The sequence below is a fragment of the Zingiber officinale genome, chromosome 4B (assembly GCF_018446385.1).
Source record: "Zingiber officinale cultivar Zhangliang chromosome 4B, Zo_v1.1, whole genome shotgun sequence".
Classification (NCBI taxonomy): Eukaryota; Viridiplantae; Streptophyta; class Magnoliopsida; order Zingiberales; family Zingiberaceae; genus Zingiber; species Zingiber officinale.
This window is the reverse complement of record NC_055993.1, coordinates 128,330,238-128,348,269: the sequence shown is the minus strand read 5'-3', so window position 1 is coordinate 128,348,269 and position 18,032 is coordinate 128,330,238. Positions and strand designations below refer to the sequence as shown.

At 35.0% G+C, this 18,032-nt stretch overlaps 2 protein-coding genes across 2 annotated transcripts; one reads left to right on the top strand and one right to left on the bottom strand.

The window, feature by feature from the left end:
• Positions 1 to 561: 561 nt before the first annotated feature.
• On the bottom strand, positions 562 to 14,723 carry LOC121976641 (E3 ubiquitin-protein ligase BRE1-like 1). The gene is made up of 18 exons (XM_042528894.1): positions 14,210 to 14,723; positions 10,928 to 11,089; positions 10,751 to 10,835; positions 9,280 to 9,504; positions 9,004 to 9,171; positions 8,592 to 8,785; positions 8,423 to 8,506; positions 8,191 to 8,310; positions 7,913 to 8,099; positions 7,682 to 7,842; positions 7,523 to 7,594; positions 6,071 to 6,147; positions 5,227 to 5,421; positions 2,596 to 2,668; positions 2,433 to 2,519; positions 1,346 to 1,686; positions 1,119 to 1,281; positions 562 to 1,024 (listed from the first exon to the last, which is right to left on the bottom strand). The coding sequence occupies exons 1-18, from the start codon at positions 14,321 to 14,323 to the stop codon at positions 893 to 895; spliced, it is 2,640 nt and encodes an 879-aa protein (XP_042384828.1). The 5' UTR covers positions 14,324 to 14,723; the 3' UTR covers positions 562 to 892.
• Positions 14,724 to 15,151: 428 nt separating this feature from the next.
• LOC121978666 (DNA-directed RNA polymerases II, IV and V subunit 9A-like) lies at positions 15,152 to 17,609 on the top strand. The gene is made up of 4 exons (XM_042530977.1): positions 15,152 to 15,180; positions 15,275 to 15,350; positions 16,267 to 16,425; positions 17,526 to 17,609. The coding sequence occupies exons 1-4, from the start codon at positions 15,152 to 15,154 to the stop codon at positions 17,607 to 17,609; spliced, it is 348 nt and encodes a 115-aa protein (XP_042386911.1).
• The last annotated feature ends 423 nt before the right edge of the window (positions 17,610 to 18,032 follow it).

Genomic DNA, 18,032 nt, shown 5'->3' with positions numbered 1-18,032 from the left:
CTTTCAATTATTTACCCATGTCTCATTGTGGTCGTCGACATAATAATCCAAGTGCAGATGAATATGGTGTAGCGAGTTTTTCAAATTACTAGGTGTATTATTTGAATGAGTTTTTTCACGGATTGACAGGAAGAATGAATCATCTTTTTACCATAGATGAGTCTCCCCTCTTAATATCACATCATAGTCCTAGTCTCAAGCAATTATTATTTATATATGAACATGAATGCGAAGGAGAAAAGGACAAACTAATAATAAAATAAAAGGGAGAAATAGAGAATTGTTGTTGGCCAACGTGAACATAACACCAACTATATTCTTTCCTTTATGCGGCTTGATTTCATTTCCATCTCTACTACTTATTTATTTTGAACTTAACAATAATTAAGTTTATTTATTTTAACTTTATTTTTTTGTAAACCTTGTTAAGTTTAAGGTTAGCTTGAGCTAATAAAATGTAGTGACATAATTATTTTTATAATTTAGTTAAATCATTAATCTAGTATGCTTGTATCTATCTATACATACTAAAACCAGTATTGCTTAACAACCTGTACAACATTGAAGAATCCACAAGTCTAATTATTAACTACTACAATTTTGACTTACAAAAGTAAACACTGTGCCTCATTTCATTGAATTATGAAACAATGGAATGGGATAGGTTGCGGAAGGAACTTTACAATGATTTAGTAAGAAAACCGTTCCTCGAAAAGGGGCACTCAGGTTCGATCGAGCTGTCTCAGGGCAGACAGCCTAAACTACACTGAAGTACATTACAAGAACTACACTTAAGATACAAAGTTTGATCATATCTACCACGAAGCATCTTGGCTTGGGAGTGCTTCGATTGGATTTGTTTCCCACACACGAAACAAATGCGATGCCAGGATCAAATGTAGATTGGCTTGACATCGTTCGGGCTGAAACTCGCCCCGCAAGTTGGGCACTTGCGCTGACGGTTGCTAACTGTTCTTTGGACACACTGATGGCAGAATAAATGGTAGCATTTTGCAATCACAACCTGGGAGCATGACATGAAAAACATAATAATCAATCGTCCAGAAGCTCTAAACCCTCAAAGATATATATATATTTTGATTCTAAAATTGGTTTACCTCCTTTTGCCGATCAAGGCAGATACTGCATTTGAGGATTCCCCTATATTCTTTTACTTCTTGCCGAAGTTTCTCCAGGACAGAACCCTTGGTTTGTGCCCTGAGAGAGGCAGCTTTCCTCGTCATGACTTCTAAACTTTCCTCAGTTCTCTTCTTGTTGTACCTGAGCATTCAAGATTAAATAGGCTATGGACTGAATCTAAAGCTACATGTAGTTCATTCATTACCTCTCTTTCTCTATTTCTATCAGCAAATTTGCTACCTCTAGTCGGCTTCCCTCAACCTTGTCTTGAACACCGTCGAGTAATAGTCTCAATTTTTGAGCCTCCATCTGTGCATCCAATAGCCTTTTCTTTGTGTGCTCAAAAGTGGCTCCACCCTGTCGAGCATCCTCAGCAAGTTTCCCCACTTGCTCTGACCACATCTTCAGCTGTTCATCCATTTTCGAAGCCTTCAGATCATATGAATCCATCAACAGTTTGGCTTGTTGTAGCTTTCTGTTCATAGTTTGTATTTCCAAACGAAGTGCTTCCTGCATTTGCTTCTCTTTCACGCCCTCCATCACAAGCTAGACAAATATTGTAAAATGAAGTGAACCAAAGTGATGTTGATGGCACAAATATTCAAATTCACAAAATCAGCATGAAACCCTATACGAAGACAAAAGATAGAATTGGGAACAAAATCTTATGGAAGTAACACCAGCATACAACAAAAGAATAGTCAGCAGAATCGAGTTAGTAGTACTAAAATGGGAATGCTCAATGCTCATATACCGTTAAACAAATTTTGTACATTGCAGATTGATGTCATTGTTGGCAGCAGACCTAAATGCCGTCTCCCTTTTTTTTATCTTGAAGCCAATTTTATAAATGAGAATCAGAAAGCACCAAGTTTCCAACTACACAGAAAAATCATGAAAAGGATACTATAATCTTAACCTACATCACTCCTGATTCTCAAACCCATGATCTCCTCCCTACATTAACTACTAATCCACCTTGCATGGCTAAAATTTAATCCAACTTCCACTAAAAACAGAGCTGCATGATTGCTTCTTGGATGGATCATCCTTTGATAATTACAAATGAAAATAAGAGTAACCGAAAGGCTACATATAAGGTATGGTATGCAATCAGTAAGTTCTCCAAAGCATATTTGGCTATTCATGCACTCTAATGAAGAAGACAATAATCAATCAACACAATTTCTAGCCATAACAGAAATGCACGTCCTATATTGCAAGTTAGAAGAATCAGCTTAAAAAATGTTATGAGGGTAGTGTAAAAAAAACACAAGATCAATGATAATTACTTTGATGTTGTAGTCGTCTCTCTCTATAATCTGGTGCAACAAGTGTTGGTTTTGAGTTTGCATATCTTCATATGATTGTCCAATACACTGGTGAATAGGCCAAAATAAGTATGCATTTTCTCTCATTTAATTAGTGTTCAATCTTTAAAAAGGAAATAATAACCTCAATTTCGGATAGATATGTTCTTCCTTCCTCGTGTTTTGATTTCAGAATCTCAGACAACCTAGACATATCCCTGCATAAAAATACGCTGATCATTCATAAGAGAGAGCTTCAGGCATTAACAACTAGATAGCATGCATGTAAAGGAATGGTACCAAATCAGCCCACACTGGAAATTTAATTTTAATGGTTTAGCGGGTTAACTATGGTTTGAAAAGTAAAGAAGGATTTAAGATTCAATTTGGGACAATGACAAACTGCTAAAAAAGGAACCAAAACAATGTATATACTTTTATATTTCTGTATATATGAAAATATGTACATAAATACATATATTTGAAAGTTGATAATATTTAATATATTTGATTAATTTCGGTATTAAGATTCTTCTAAATTTTTGCTCATTTTTTGAACCAAACCAACTAAAACAAAACCACTCAGTCCAGTTCAAGTTAAAAGCTTATCAGTTTGGATTTGGAATTGTTCAAATATAATGGTTTAGTTGAGTTGCAAATTCTTTAGTAAACCAAAAAACCTTATGGCCCATAGCATACAGACACAAATATCTGTTGCAAACATGGTTGGCCAATTAGGCTGATCCTGGCATGGATCAGACTGATTTGGCAGCCAAGTCTTGGAGGATCATCCAAATTAGGAAAAAAAAAAGAATATGAATAGTTGAGATTTTCTAATAGATTGATAGAATTATATCAAAGTAGGAACGAATTGGCAGCTCTGTTCAAAAAATCAATCAATCAATTTCTCACTGACTCCAAAGATTCAACTCATGAATTTTGACTGCCAAAGAATGGACGAACTTTGATTTCGTGAGAACTGAACCCTGCTTCCACGGGTGGACAAATCAATTACGTGAGAAGATTCATTGCAATCCTGCAACCTGCAGAGGGAAGAATTCGGAGAAGCCAGACTACTAGAGCCTTCAAGAGCATCGAAGGTAGATTCAGGGAGAGGAAGAGAAGGCCAGAGGCTTTTTTGGATCAAAATATCATCCCATCTTGTGCCCAGTGCTCTTTGATTTCACAAGGAATCTCGGGATGGAAGAACTGTGTGAGCATGGCGAAGGAGAGTATAGCAAGAGTGTAAAACGACAAGGTAAGGGTTTAGGGTATTATTAGTGATTTCACAAGGAAGGAATCTCAGGATGGAAGAATTGCGTGAGCACGGCAAAGGAGAGTATAACAAGAGTGTAAAACGGCAAGGTAAGGCAATCAATATGGAATATATATTAACTTAATTTAGTTAATAGGTGATAAATCTTAATTAATTAAACTATAGTAACTAAGTAAAGTTGAGTGGAAAGTAATTTAACTATGGTAATATTAATTTTGCTTAAACTATTATATTGCGATTTAAATGATGTTCATCAAGTTCATATTTAATGATGTGATTTAAAAAATAATGGTATTATTAGTAAGGTTAAAGGTAATTGTTAATTTGTAACTATTTGCATATTATGTGATTAATGTAGTTATGTTATGCATGTTATTTCCATTAAATTAATGCCATAACAATAAAATAATAGATAATAATTTATGCTATCATTATTTATTATTTACCTATAATTAAAAATATTAGTAAAGTTGCTACCACATGACCTTGAAGTGACGTGTTCGAGTTGCGGAAACAACCTCTTGCAAAATGTAAGGTAAGACTACATATAATAGATCCAATGTGGTTCGACCCTTCCTCGAGACCCGCATTGACGAGAGTTTCGTGTATCGAACTGCCCCTTTACTTATTATTAATAATATTAGGAATATTGATAGTAATAGTAATTATATTAAAAACTATAATTTCATCAAATAACAATATTTTTAGTGACAGATTATTAGTAATATTGTAAAAATATATATATTTAAAATAATACAACAAATTAAATTATGCACATCGTAATATTAAAAACTCTAAAAGGTTGGAAATTGGTAAAATTATTTACTATCTGATTGCTCTTATTTATAATATTCTTTAGTTACTTATTTGTTATTTAACAACTATTAATATGATATACTTAATTAACAAGATAACAGATTATTTAAAATGTGATGTATATTAGATTATAAATCATCTGGAACCACTATATAAATCATCTTGAACTAATGTGTTGATAAATTTTGTAGTAACACGTACAATTTATCTTTTAAGTATTGATGTATCATGTTTTTAAATAACAGATAACTAATTCAAAAGGAAAGCATCATTCAAAAATAGAATGTATGGGGGAGTGTCATGTTTGAAGAAGGAATATTCAGTTAAAAAGGTAGATATGAAAGATAAGAATAACATTTAATTAGTGCAATAGTGTAATATACTAATATGAGTATCATAATTTTATGGAAAAATATAATGATCGCCTTTGGTACACTTCTTTCTTTCCTTCCACCCTGTATCAGATATCGCAAAGTTTGCATCCAGTAGATAACAACGAAGATACTATAATCAATTAGATATTACACATGTTTAAGCAAGTAAATAAGCTGCCACGAACATGCAAACTTAACTTAGTGCAACCATAATAAAATAGCAACCTGCTCCAACAAATTATGAAATGCCCACAAGTCTACAAATCTTAGGGCCTTGGGGGTATGGAAGCAAGTAAGGAGTATAAGGTACCTCTCACATGTTTCCAACATCTGCCTCAATTCATCAATCTCAGCTTCAGCAGAAGTTAGCATCTTTAGAGATGTTGCTTCAGCTTCAATGGCTGCCTTAACACGCAATTCCAAGTTGTGTTCATCAAGAGATGATTTGAGAGTATGGACATGAGCCCATGCTTCATATTCATTGTCTTTGGATACTATGAGATCCCTACATTAGGAAAGATGAAATGATTAAATACTGTTGTTACTTTGATAGAACTTAACGATGAGTGGAAAAAGACTTTTTTTCCATCTAATACAGTAATAACTGATATAGTATGAAGGTTTCATAAAATAAAGGGATATCTCATCTGACAAAAAGAATAAATTGGTACAACTCATTATCATCATGATTATCATGCTATTTGCAGTCAACTACATGCATCTTATTGATTGAGTTCCATGCAAGGTCATGACACTATTAATATTCTTATCAATTATATTATTTTTATTATATTAACTAATATTTTCTTTAATCATCCTCTATCCTTCCACCTTCCATTCTAAAGGATTCAACTCTGCTAACAATGAAATATTTCACTATAAACGTGCCCATGTCATTTTAAGTTATTTTCACTCATTTTTTTTCATCTATTGAATTCTAAGTCACTTCTAATGGAGTTACGTTAGCATATATTCTCACCAAAATATAATATTAAACCACATGTAAAAATAAGGAAATTAAGACAAGCAGACTAGAAAAAAATGTGAATTATATTTCCTTAATAAGTTTAAGACTATAGATATGTATATATATTGTCTTAAACTTATACAGGAAATAGGGACAGCAGGATATTTCAAGTGTAAAGACAGATAACCTGGAATCAGTAGATTCACGTCTATACATCTCTAGGAATAGCTTCAACTCATAATTAGTCTCTCTCAAATCTTGGACCTGTATAGACATAAATAAGAAATACTTAGCTACGCAAATTTCACATGTAAATACAATTATAAAGAAAAGATTAAACCTCTAAATCCTTGCATATTTGATGGATCAGCAAGAATAATAAGAAAACATATTACAAAGAAATAGGCTATTCATAAGCATCAGAAGTAACTGTGAGATTACTTTTGAATGGGTGCGCACAAATTTTGAAATCTGGAGCTGAGCTGGGGTTATTGTCTCTGGCTCGCTTGAGATGCATGCCAAGTAGTGCTAGAGATATGCCAAAAACCAAAAAGAGGGGATAAGGGGAAAGGAGAGGAGGAAGAAGTTGCTTCATTTCAGGATGATGAGAAGGGAGAAAGAGGAAAGGGGAAGGAGAGGAAGCAGTGGAAGACTCATGGAAATTACAGTGAGGGTTTTGTCATCACGTCGCTTGCTTTGTCTCAATGTCGTCCCGCATTGCTCAGGTTGCGTCGTTGTGTGGAAGAGTTGAAGGGTCCAAACTCCACTTCTTTTTGCTCATGGAAGACTAACGAAGCCAAAGCCAAAGGCTCCAAACTTTCCAACAAGGTTTGTCAAGGGCGCACAAAAGACTCATGATGTGAAGACACCAATTCCTTTTGCTAATGGAAGATTCAAGGAGTGGCGACCTAAGGTTTTGGATGTTGTGGCGAGGATTACTGAGAATTTCGTGGTGTCAAGATGTCCCACATGGCTGATGTGGGGACAGAATGAAATGTTTCTCCAATGCCAACCGACATAAAATGAAATTTTAAGCATTGGATACACATATACATTCAAACAAGAAAAAAGAAACACACTTAGCATGCATAATTATCCAAGAACGTAGACAGGCACTTAAAGTTAGTGTGCAACTTCTATTAGTCCTCCATTGATTCATTAACTTTCCATACAGAGTTTGCTTTAATTCAGTGTTCACTGTCACAATTTAGTAACAGCATCAAAGTTCTAGCTGGTGCAAAATCAAAAATGTGTTTGTTCTTTTTCTGTTTCAAGGAGATTTGATAAAATATTTACTTCGAGCGTATTTTCTATTAGAACCCTGGTATTCAAACTTATTTCACTGTTTTTTTATCCTGTGTCTTATGAGGGGAAAACACTGGTGTGTTAGCAACATAACAGTATTCAACTATTCATTTTTAACAAAACTGACTGCTAATTTCTTCTTTTTATCGGCATTCTCATTTTACGAATTACCTCAAACATCAAGTATAGATATCTCAACTTGAACCATGCCATCTCACATTTCCAGTTAATATCAAAGTCGAAAAGATCAGGCAGAGTTGCATATCCAGTTCATCAATTCTATCTAGAACCCATAGAAGTGACAAAAAGAGATTCAAGCCAACACTAATCTTACAGTTGTATGCAGCTGCTTTATTTCAGAAAGTTGTTGAGAAGAATTATTGAATAAAGTTTTAATCTCGTTCTCCTGCAATGATAACATATATCACTCAAGAAAGTTGGATGAATTCACTAAAAAAAGAGAGTTTTGATAATGGCATTGATAAGTTGTTACCTTCCTATGCAACATACTAGAAAGGCATTGCACTTCTGCTCTCAGAGAATGAAGGTTGATAGTAGCTTCCTTTTTTTGATCAATTTCATTTTGCACGATCTCCATGCTTTTAGGCAGTGATGCAACAAGTGCCTTGAATTCTTGAATTATCTCTTTCCTACCTGAGAATAACCAACCGCATAAGTACTGTCCCACCTAAATAAATTAAGACTGAGCAACTTGACAAAATACTTGATCCTCTTGTGGCTGCTTCAAGTTTGGACTCTAACATAACCCTTTCATCAGCCAATTTCCGCAGACTCTGCTCTAGTTCGGCAATTCTAGACTCGGAAAGAAAAGAGATTGTCCTACCAATATCAGCTATCTCATGTTTCCAATTCACCTCCTTTTCCCACCATATAAAGCTGTCTTTTTCAACCTGTAATAAATATGTTGCAACAAATCTCAACACAATAAAATGTGATATGAAATACCAGAACTAACCATACAAACTACCGACCAGTTACCACCTGCAATTTCTCAAGTGAAACCCGGCACTGATCCATTTCTTCCTTTGATGTCTTCAGGTGGTCACTCAGCAACACAAAAGTCTTGGATGACGATATCTTCTTGAAATCCATCAAAGCATTCTGAAATTTATTATTTTGGAAATGCATGATAGTGTTAAATTTACAACAAAACAAATAATCATTAGCGTGTTACTTGAACTTGACAATAAATTACAAAAGAAAAAGGACCAACCCGCATATCAGCTATTTTCCTTAGAATATCAATTCTTTCTTCATGCAATTTCTTTATGTCCTCCAACCGGCTTGAAACCAGAACCTGATAAGCAACTCCAGCACAAATGAATCAATCAAAAAGATTGTTCAGAGATTTACGCATTAGAAAAGTAAACACCAATATCTACCGTCAATTCTTTGAGGGAAGATTCCATATATTGCATATCCTTTTTTGCATCCTTCACCTTATCTCTAGCAACTTGTTTGTTTCCAAAATTAGGGAAAAGGAAATGTGAATTTTGTGTTGTGCCTTTATGCAACTTTAGCTTTGATATCCTACAATTGCTTTCTTCCAATTCAGCAACTGTACTGGCCAACTCCTCTTCAGAAAGGTTTCAAGAATGAACATGTCAACATTAAAGAAGTAGCGACACTAGGTTACAGATGCATACATTTGAGACATTCATCCAGAGAGACAGTGGAATGTTCGAAAGTTCATGAAGGTATCACAGACAAATTCAACATGAGAAATCCTTTTCCAAAGTTGAAATTCTAAGATCAAGACTTTGGAAGGAACTTCAATACTTTCTAAAAGGTTACCTGCTAGTCGTTTGCATTCAGCCTTATTTATCAAATCTACATCTTGATGGTTTAGGAGGTCATCTGCCACTGATCTATGTTTTAAATGAAGATCACCTACAGCCATGAGAAAGTTTCTAACCTCTACCTCAAGGTCTTGAATAATTTTCAGCAATTTTCTGCCAGGTTCTGTGATAAATAAAGAAAAGTTATTGAAAGAGAAAAACACCAACCACAGGTCTAAAGATTAATCGGAGCTACAAAATCACCAAAAGATTGAATAGTGGAGGCTGATACCATCTTCAGGTATAGTTGAAAGGCAAGCAGCAGAAAACACCTCATTTACATGCCATACACCATTGAGTAAACTTAAAAGATTCTTCAAGATGCTTTTTGTTGCCAAAGGTGTTGCTTGTACATCATCCTGGTTAGATGTAGGAGATGCATTCTCAGAACATTCGGTTGCACCTGTTTCCAAAAGTCTCCTCAAGAAATCTTCCTCTATGGAGAAGGATGCTCCATCTGAAAATAATATCATGAAAAACTTAAAAGAACCTCAAATTCACTAATAAATAGAAGCAAATGAGCCATTTGATAATTTTCCCACAGAAACCAAAAGGATATTTCTACCAGATTAGTAGTACAATCACAATTTTCCTTCCGATAACTGCCTAGATAGTCCATAAGAACTCCCAAATAAGACCACATCCCACTTTAACATATACTTCATATTTTAAACCTACATTTCACTAGAGTTTCTTTGAAGCAGATATCAGGCAACTAAACATAATACAAAAGATGTCCAAAAGACTTCTTGATGACAAAGCCACACCAATGAGAGAGATTTGCACAGCCAGACTACCACAGGACAGATGTCTTGTTGCCAACTGATACATGTAGCCAACCTCAGTTGGTACAAACGTGGCCTGATGATGATAATAATCCAGAAAAACACAAGATGACAGAATAACACAATGCTTTTCATTTTTGATGTCTACCCTTTCTCACTTGGCTATTTCTACTAAGCAACTGAGCCAATATTTTGCTTTGTATGTAACAAGTTTACAGAGATTATACCAGCAAACAAATTGTACAAATTCACATCATATTGCTGAATGATATAGGTATATCTGAGGTTCTCTTAGTTTGCCCATAGATGTTTGAAGAATTAAGCTAAGGTCTTATTCAATAGGAAAGAAATACCTTAACTAAGTGATGAACCTGTTAAGTGGGTACACATCCACCCAATCTTGACCCAACAACCCAAAGTTTTAACTCACTCAGACAATTCTATATGCGCATACTGTGTATGTTGTTGGCACAGAGAGCACAGGAAAAAAAAATGTTATTTGTATTTCGTAACTTAGTGAAAGAATCAACATATACCCTTGGTGAAAGCAACAAATTACTCTTAACAACACACTATATACACCAATGGAAAAGAAAACAGTCAGTTGAGTGTTTAATTTGTTAGAAATTAAAAGTGAAAACAAGGGCAAGAAGACCAGAATACAGACAATGACTCCAGCTGACTCCTTTATTACTTGGACATCCAAATGAATGCATAAGATGAATTTGCCTATGCTAGAGATAACTTCCTATTCAATTATTTCTGTTGATTAACCAAGCATTAGTTCTTCTCTGAAATACTTCTAATCAGAATCAGGAAGATTAAAGCATAAGTAGCGAACAAAATTACCTAAACTTTCATCAAACTATACATTGCCTAAGCGAAATTAATGAGTATAATATACATTCTACATCTCACCATTGGACAAATGAGAGTGTTTCAAGTGATAAGCACATGTAGATCCACTTGCTGAGGTAGAAAGTGAGTCCAGGTCACAGAGAAGCTGGTAAAAAACCAACTGAATTATTATTAAATGATTCAAACTAACATTGTTATTCTGAAACCTAGTAGCCAATCAAAGTGAAGACTACTAACCCGCTCCCAGTTATTATTTACCAAAAGTAGCGTGTCCTCATGTGTCTTCTGTTTCTCTTTGAACTGATGAAATTTATTTCCAAGAGCAAGATACTCAAATTTCTGAGCTTCTAATTGTTCAGAAAGCTTCTGATTCTTGTATTTCAACACAGCAACATCAAGCTACAGAAAATAAATAATTGTGAATGTTTAAGAGACATATCAGGATGTCATGCAGTTGCTATCCCTGGCCTCACAGGAAAACAAAAATCTCACTTTATCTTTTAACATGAAATCCAAACAGAGATCAACAACAAACAACACATCAGTCTACTTCCTCCAATAAAAAGTAGAAAAAACCATTAGGTCAAATACTAATTTAATCAAGGTCATGTATTTGTGAAAGACTGCAAATCCCTAAGTGGGGGATGAAGTACAACAATCTTAGTAAATCAAGCCTACCAGAACTTGAATAAATCATGATTGTCGGTATCGGTATCCATATCAATATTGGACATTCAATAACATTAAGTATCAGCAAGCATCAGATCAATAGACTTGATAGAATCAGAATGGATAAGAAAAAAAAAACCAAACAAGAAAAAGATGAAATAGCAAAAAACATGGAATAAAATAAAATAAAGTTGCTTAACGTATGAGATAACAAAAGATGTTCAAAAACCTAAGAATGTATGAATGTACAATAAGTTATATCACCCACAAGATTTCAATTTCATTTGCAAGAAGGAAAACATTTAGTGATTTTTATTTTGAGCTTACCTTGGAAAATTAATAATAACAGTTACACATATGATCATCAATATCGCAATTGTATTTAGTGGTGCAGCATAAAATTTTAAGGCGGGTATAAGATCAATAAAATTGGTAAAATTGAAATCAGTAAGAAAATATGCAAAAAAGAGGATAAAATAATAAACAATGGAATAAAATAAAATATTTTTTTTTAACATATGAGATAGCAAAAAATGTTTAAAAAATCTAAGAATTTATGATATGTTGTCTCACCCACAACCTTTTCAATTTCATTTCAGACAAAGAAGGAAAATATTTAAAGATTTTATTTTAATTTTATCTCAGAAAATAAATAACAATATAGTCGTGTATTAGATCATTAATATCATGTGCTATTCTGTGATGAAGCATAAAATTTTTCCCATTGTCATCATGGTTATACCGAGAACAATGCTCAACATATGTATTCAGCTATTTTATTTAAGTTTATCTCATAAGATAAATAATAGGACAATATGATCAATATCATGTGTTACTTTATGGTTAAGCACAAAATTTTTCCCATTATCATCATTGCTATGTCAAGGATAATGCAAAAGATGCTGATATTAATTAGTGTTGTTATCATAAAAATTCTAATATTAATGATGATATTATTATTCAGAATATTAATCATGTATTTATAATAGAAATATTAATAATTTTACTATTACTAATCAAATCCTTATTACCTATTGCATACCAAATTTAAAAGCTAGCAGTAGTAATAATTGTAATGTGTTACTCGATGACTAATATGGTATCAGCTCCTTATTTACTATCCATTATACTTACAATTGATAAGCTGATAATGTATATTTATTTCCTTTCAAATCTACATTGCATTCTTATCAATCAATATAATGATGGCATTACTATTGCCAAATATATTAAAAGTACCATGAGAATTATTATTGGTTTACAATCTTATTGAAGCTTCACTTCTCACAAGTCAGGACTCATTAAGCTGGTCCCGTCATCGTTCCATATTAAATAATATTTAAATAATCATTAATTGCATACCATTTTTGAACCAATCTTTGTTTAATATGATTTATGTGTATGAAGATATAATTCCTTTAGACTTTTAATCAAATATTAAGAATATTGATATTATTAATTCATCAATTACCGTTGTTACCAATAATGATATGTATTGTCATGTTATTAGTCCTTGAATAGTTTTATTATATCGGCACCTAATATATCAGATAATTGACCTTAGATATCTAATAATTATTAATTTAACACCTCATGTCTTGAAGCTTCATCTTCCCGATTTCACTAAGGATTCCTCCTCACTAATCCTCACAGCTTCATAAAGTACTCACTTTGATCCTGAAATTAGACTCTGGAGTTTAGATATCTTCCTCATCGTTGCCCCCTCTTCCCATGAAGAAGATTTAATCCTCATCTCAGACACAAACAAAAGTCACCTGCAACTTCATGCAATCTAACAGCTTTGGCAATGAGTGCGCACTACAGGATCTCCTTGCTGTGAATCTTCAAACTGTGATCGACAATAGAGCTTGTCTACTAAATTCTTCCACTCCTCAATTTTTGGTGATATCGATGAGAAATCAGATGAATTTGAAAAGATAAAAGTCGTTCAATTTTACATAAAACTTACAGATTTGCAGGTCACATCTTCAACTTTTCTACAATTTTCAGACATATGTCTGAAATATCAATCAGAATCAGATCTATTGCTGATACCAAACCATCTTGGGCAACACGTGTTGGAATCACTGAATTTGGCAAGCATGGAAATGAATAGTAACTCACAAAACTATCATTCTCTTTTAAAAAATTCTCAGCTTGAACCTATGGATTTCTACTGAATCAATAATAAGTAGCAAAGATCCACAACTTCTTGAGAAGTCATTTCACTGAGAAATGAAAAGGTGATAAATGTCTGCAACTTACTAGTCTATCAAGCTCACACATATTTGATCCCTCTTCCTTTAGTTGTAATTGACACCACAGTAGATTGATTGACAACCATGGAAAAATGATTAGGAATTCATACGACCCTCTTTCTCCTCTCAAAAAATCTCATCTCGAACCTATGGGTTTCCACTGAATCAATGATAAATAGCAAAGATCCGCAACCGCTAGAGAAAAGAATCATTTCACTTGAGAAATAAGAAAGGTTGAATGACTTCAAATCTTAGTCTTTTGTATTCACATATATTCGATCACTCTTCCTTATAATTGTAACTGATACTTCCAAGTAGATTGAATTAGCTGTCAAATATGGCACAGAGCCTGAACTAACAAAAAAAAGTCAACATAATTGGATTACTGCAATCCACAATATGTTGAAAAAAAACATGCGAAATAACAATATGAATTAATCCATTCTTTCCCATTAAATCCTGCTACATATTCAACATAATAGCCTAATCTCAGTCTGAAATAAAAACAACAATAGATATTGACTCAAGAGATAATACTTATTTGAAAATTTTGTTTTTAAATAAAAAATGGAGAGAAAAAAAGTGATCGCACCTTCTTGTCATCAGAGCGAGGTGAAAAAGGCTGCTTCTTGGTGGCACCGGCGCTAGTGGGAGATATGGGCCCGAAATGCCGTCGCTTCCTCTCTGGCTCCCCGGTGCTTCCCATGACCCGAACACCTAGCAACAGGAAACCCTAGACAGCAGTTCCACACTCACACACATACACCGCTCCCTATCTCAATTTCCAGAAAAATCAAGCAAACAACGGGAAACATAAGGTAGGAGAGGGCGTTCCTCGATCAAGACTAATCAATCGAACCCGAACTGACGGATCGCATAGCTATCAAACAAGGGAAACCGGCAGCGCAACAAGCTAGTGACAGAAGAGAAGCCGGAGATCGGGTTTCTTCGGCAGCACGCGATCTTTGGATGCGACTCGGGCGGTTGTCGGATCGAGGAGGTGGAGGACCCGGCGATCGGCGGAGGGTTTGGGGGCGATAGAGGAAGGGGAGGGAGGCGCACGGGATCAGCGAAGGGGAGACAGAAAAAAAAAACAATAATTAAAAATAAAAAATATTGTTATAGACTTCGACTTTGGATGATGACAGCCCCGGAAGAGGCAGGGGCATTTTTGCCGTCTGCCGACGCGGGCGGACCCATGATCAACATGTGTTGTCGTGTCACCGCCCGGTGAGCGGTAGCTTTAAGGATGGCTAAAATGGTATATTAGAAAGTCACGTGCCAGGCACGTGAGATGATCCACGTAATCGGCCCAAAATGCAGATGGGCCCACTAAGATTTTTTTCCAGCTCCCTTGGCGTTCTCGAATCACGTGCCCCCGGCTCCGCCTATATAAGACCCGGCCGACCTCTGAGTTCGGAAAGCCGGAAACCAAAAGTGATCTCGATAAGCGAGGCGAAACGAATCGAAGTCGAAGGTTTTTGGTGCCGATCGCGAGGCCTGCCGCCTTCCTCTCTCCACCCAAGCGTCGACAATGAGTGCCATGAAGTTTTGCCGCGAGTGGTACGCGCGTTCTCCTGCTGTTCTTCCTCTGCTCTCTCGCTCAACGCTGATCCGTTTCTCACTCTTCTTCCTTCGGCGCCTTTTGCGCTCGCAGCAACAACATCCTTTACCCGAGAGAAGACAGGGAGCGGAAGGTCCTCCTCTTTGCCTGCCGGAACTGCGACTACCAAGTGTGCCTCTATGCGTTTGTTCATCCTTTTTTCGCGCTCTTTCTTCCTTTGCCCTACTTGCACACTAGGGTTCTGCTTTCGGGGCTGTAATTAACGGCATCCTACTTTCAAGTATCTGGTCGTCTCTTGCGATTGTGGCCAGTTTCGCTCTTTATTCTCCGAATGTATGTCGAGTTCGGGTCTTTTGCGTTTTGTGTCCGTGATTCCATGAGCATCGACGGACGATAAGGCATAGAGAGGTCGGACCTTGGACTGCGTGGAGTAGGAGTAATTCGTCATATTACCAATTTTGCTAGAATTAGGATTTGTAGTAATTTGGAACCAATTTGGCTATATAGAGTCGATGCAAATTTTTTCTTGGATTGGGTAGTAGATGCTCAGAAGCCAATGGAACATCAATGAACGACAACAATTTTTATCACCAAAGATCAATTGTTTCTATAACTTCTTCGATTAAAGGCACTAACATACCTCTAATACATGGATATTTGAAGATTGCCACAATCTTTTCTTTTTAATGAAGGCATTATATAACCTTCTAATTTAGATATTTTAAGGTATTGCAATTTCCTCAATCTGTGTAGAATCTAACTATTCGGGGTTACGTACATGGATTTTATACTCAAATGAACTTGTCTATGTGTTGCTAGTTATTTGTGTGTGCTAGAGATAAGTTGTCTATTTTATGCAATTGCTTATGCTTATATTGTTTAAATCTTGAAACTATATGATAACGCTTATAAACACATGTTAAATCTACTTATAGTTGTAAGATTTGCCGTCCAAGTTCTCCAAAACCGGAGAAAGTATGTTTCATATCAATTTGTACCATTTCTTCAGCAGCATGTACGTAGCTTTATGCAAGTTATACAAAATCTTCAATATGTTTAGCTTTTATTTGTTCTTCCAAATGCAGGAGGTAGCTGATTGTAACTGTGTCTATAGAAACGTGGTACATCATTCTGCAGGTGAACGCACTCAAATCTTACATGATGTAGCATCTGATCCAACTCTTCCTCGCACAAAGACAATGAAATGCATTCAGTGCAATCATCCTGAAGTTGTTTTCTTCCAGGTGATAAAATGCACAATTTTTCTGTTCTTAGATTTTGTTTGCCTTAATATCGGATATCTCGGTGCATTTGTCTTCAAATGGAGCGAAACCTCAACCGTCCATATGCATAAATTGCTAAAACATTAATTCTTTTTTCATATATATTTTTTTCTTTTCTATTTGATTCTAAATGGAAAGTTGAGAAAAACATGCGTACCAATCAAACTATAAAAAGTCTACTCTTATGCTCAACTTAGAAAGTATCGAGTTATCAATTATGTTGTTAGAATGGATGCTGATGTACCGTGGGAATGAATGATCGTGTCCCTATCATCCTGACACAACTGTGTATGTTCCCACACCACAAGTTATTGCTTCTATTGAATTAATGTTATATATATATATATATATATATAACATTAATTCAATAGTTTTCTTTTGAATTAATGTTATATATTAGAATTTTAATTCCAATTAGTTTTCTTTTGAATTAAAGTGTGAGGATAAGAACTGAGTTTATTTTTCATATTGGGAATCATATATCTCTGATCTGATAACATGACATGATTCACAATATATTTTCAAATAAAATTTAACTAATTTGATCAGGATTGGTAAATTGTTTATTGTTTTTAGTTTAAAAAGCCCTTTCGCCTCATTTAAACACTGCTTTGCTTAACACGTAGGAATTTCATGATTCCTTAGCCATCACAGTTCATTTTTGTCCATTACACCATGCATGATCTTTACCATTTCCTTTTTCCCTTTTTTCGTTGATACAAGTAATGACTTTCTCATTCACATTTGTTAGTAAAAGATTCTAACCATTTGAATAATGTTTTGGTCTTGCGAACGATATATGTGAGACTATTCGGCGTTCAAGGCAGGAACAACAATGTCAACTCTTTCTAATATACAGATTTGAATCCCTCTTGAGTCTGCTCATTTATTAGTTAGCCAAACAATTATGGGTATAAATTGGATTATTAGATGTACTAAAGTTAGCTCATCTTCAAATATTTATGCTCTAGATTCAATTTTTTAAATCAGTTTTGTCGGTTAATAATTTATCGCATAGGTATTGGGTTTCAGTTTAAGGGTTCTTGTGGTGTAACTTGCAGGCTGCTGCTAGGGGAGAGGAAGGTATGACTTTGTTCTTCGTCTGCTGCAACGCTAATTGTGGTCACAGATGGAGAGAGAACTGAGACAATAGCCATTTCCAATGGCAGCGATGGTGATGATACCATTCATTTTGAAGTCATCTTTTTGTATCATCTGAAAAACAATACTGATTTACAGTGATACCTTATCGTTTTGCTTTCTAACACTTATTTCAGACTTGTTCACGATTAAAAATTGCATTCGGACGTTCGGACCTGTGGGTCGTCTATGAGTGTGTAAGATAAAGGTATGGAGAGTATTATTTTTTTTCTCTATATATAAATGATACCTGCTTGAGTGTGTAAGATAGAGGTATGGAGAGTATTATTTTTTTCTCTATATATAAATGATACCTGCTCGATTGCTCGTAAGCGACGCGTCGCCATCCTTATTTTTTCTAATTTCTCTCTTCACCTATCCCCCGCTCAAAACTAGGGCAGTAAGCGAGCTAAGTTAAGCCAAATAGT

Excerpts from the sequence above, each read along its gene's own strand:
- LOC121976641 (XM_042528894.1), bottom strand. The coding sequence starts at position 14,323 with ATGGGAAGCACCGGGGAGCCAGAGAGGAAGCGACGGCATTTCGGGCCC. Across the intron at positions 11,090-14,209 it reads CTCGCTCTGATGACAAGAAG|CTTGATGTTGCTGTGTTGAA; the intron begins GTGCGATCACTT and ends TATTTTCTGTAG. Across the intron at positions 8,786-9,003 it reads TGAATGCAAACGACTAGCAG|AGGAGTTGGCCAGTACAGTT; the intron begins GTAACCTTTTAG and ends ACCTTTCTGAAG.
- LOC121978666 (XM_042530977.1), top strand. The coding sequence starts at position 15,152 with ATGAGTGCCATGAAGTTTTGCCGCGAGTG. Across the intron at positions 15,181-15,274 it reads ATGAAGTTTTGCCGCGAGTG|CAACAACATCCTTTACCCGA; the intron begins GTACGCGCGTTC and ends TTGCGCTCGCAG. Across the intron at positions 15,351-16,266 it reads GCCGGAACTGCGACTACCAA|GAGGTAGCTGATTGTAACTG; the intron begins GTGTGCCTCTAT and ends TTCCAAATGCAG.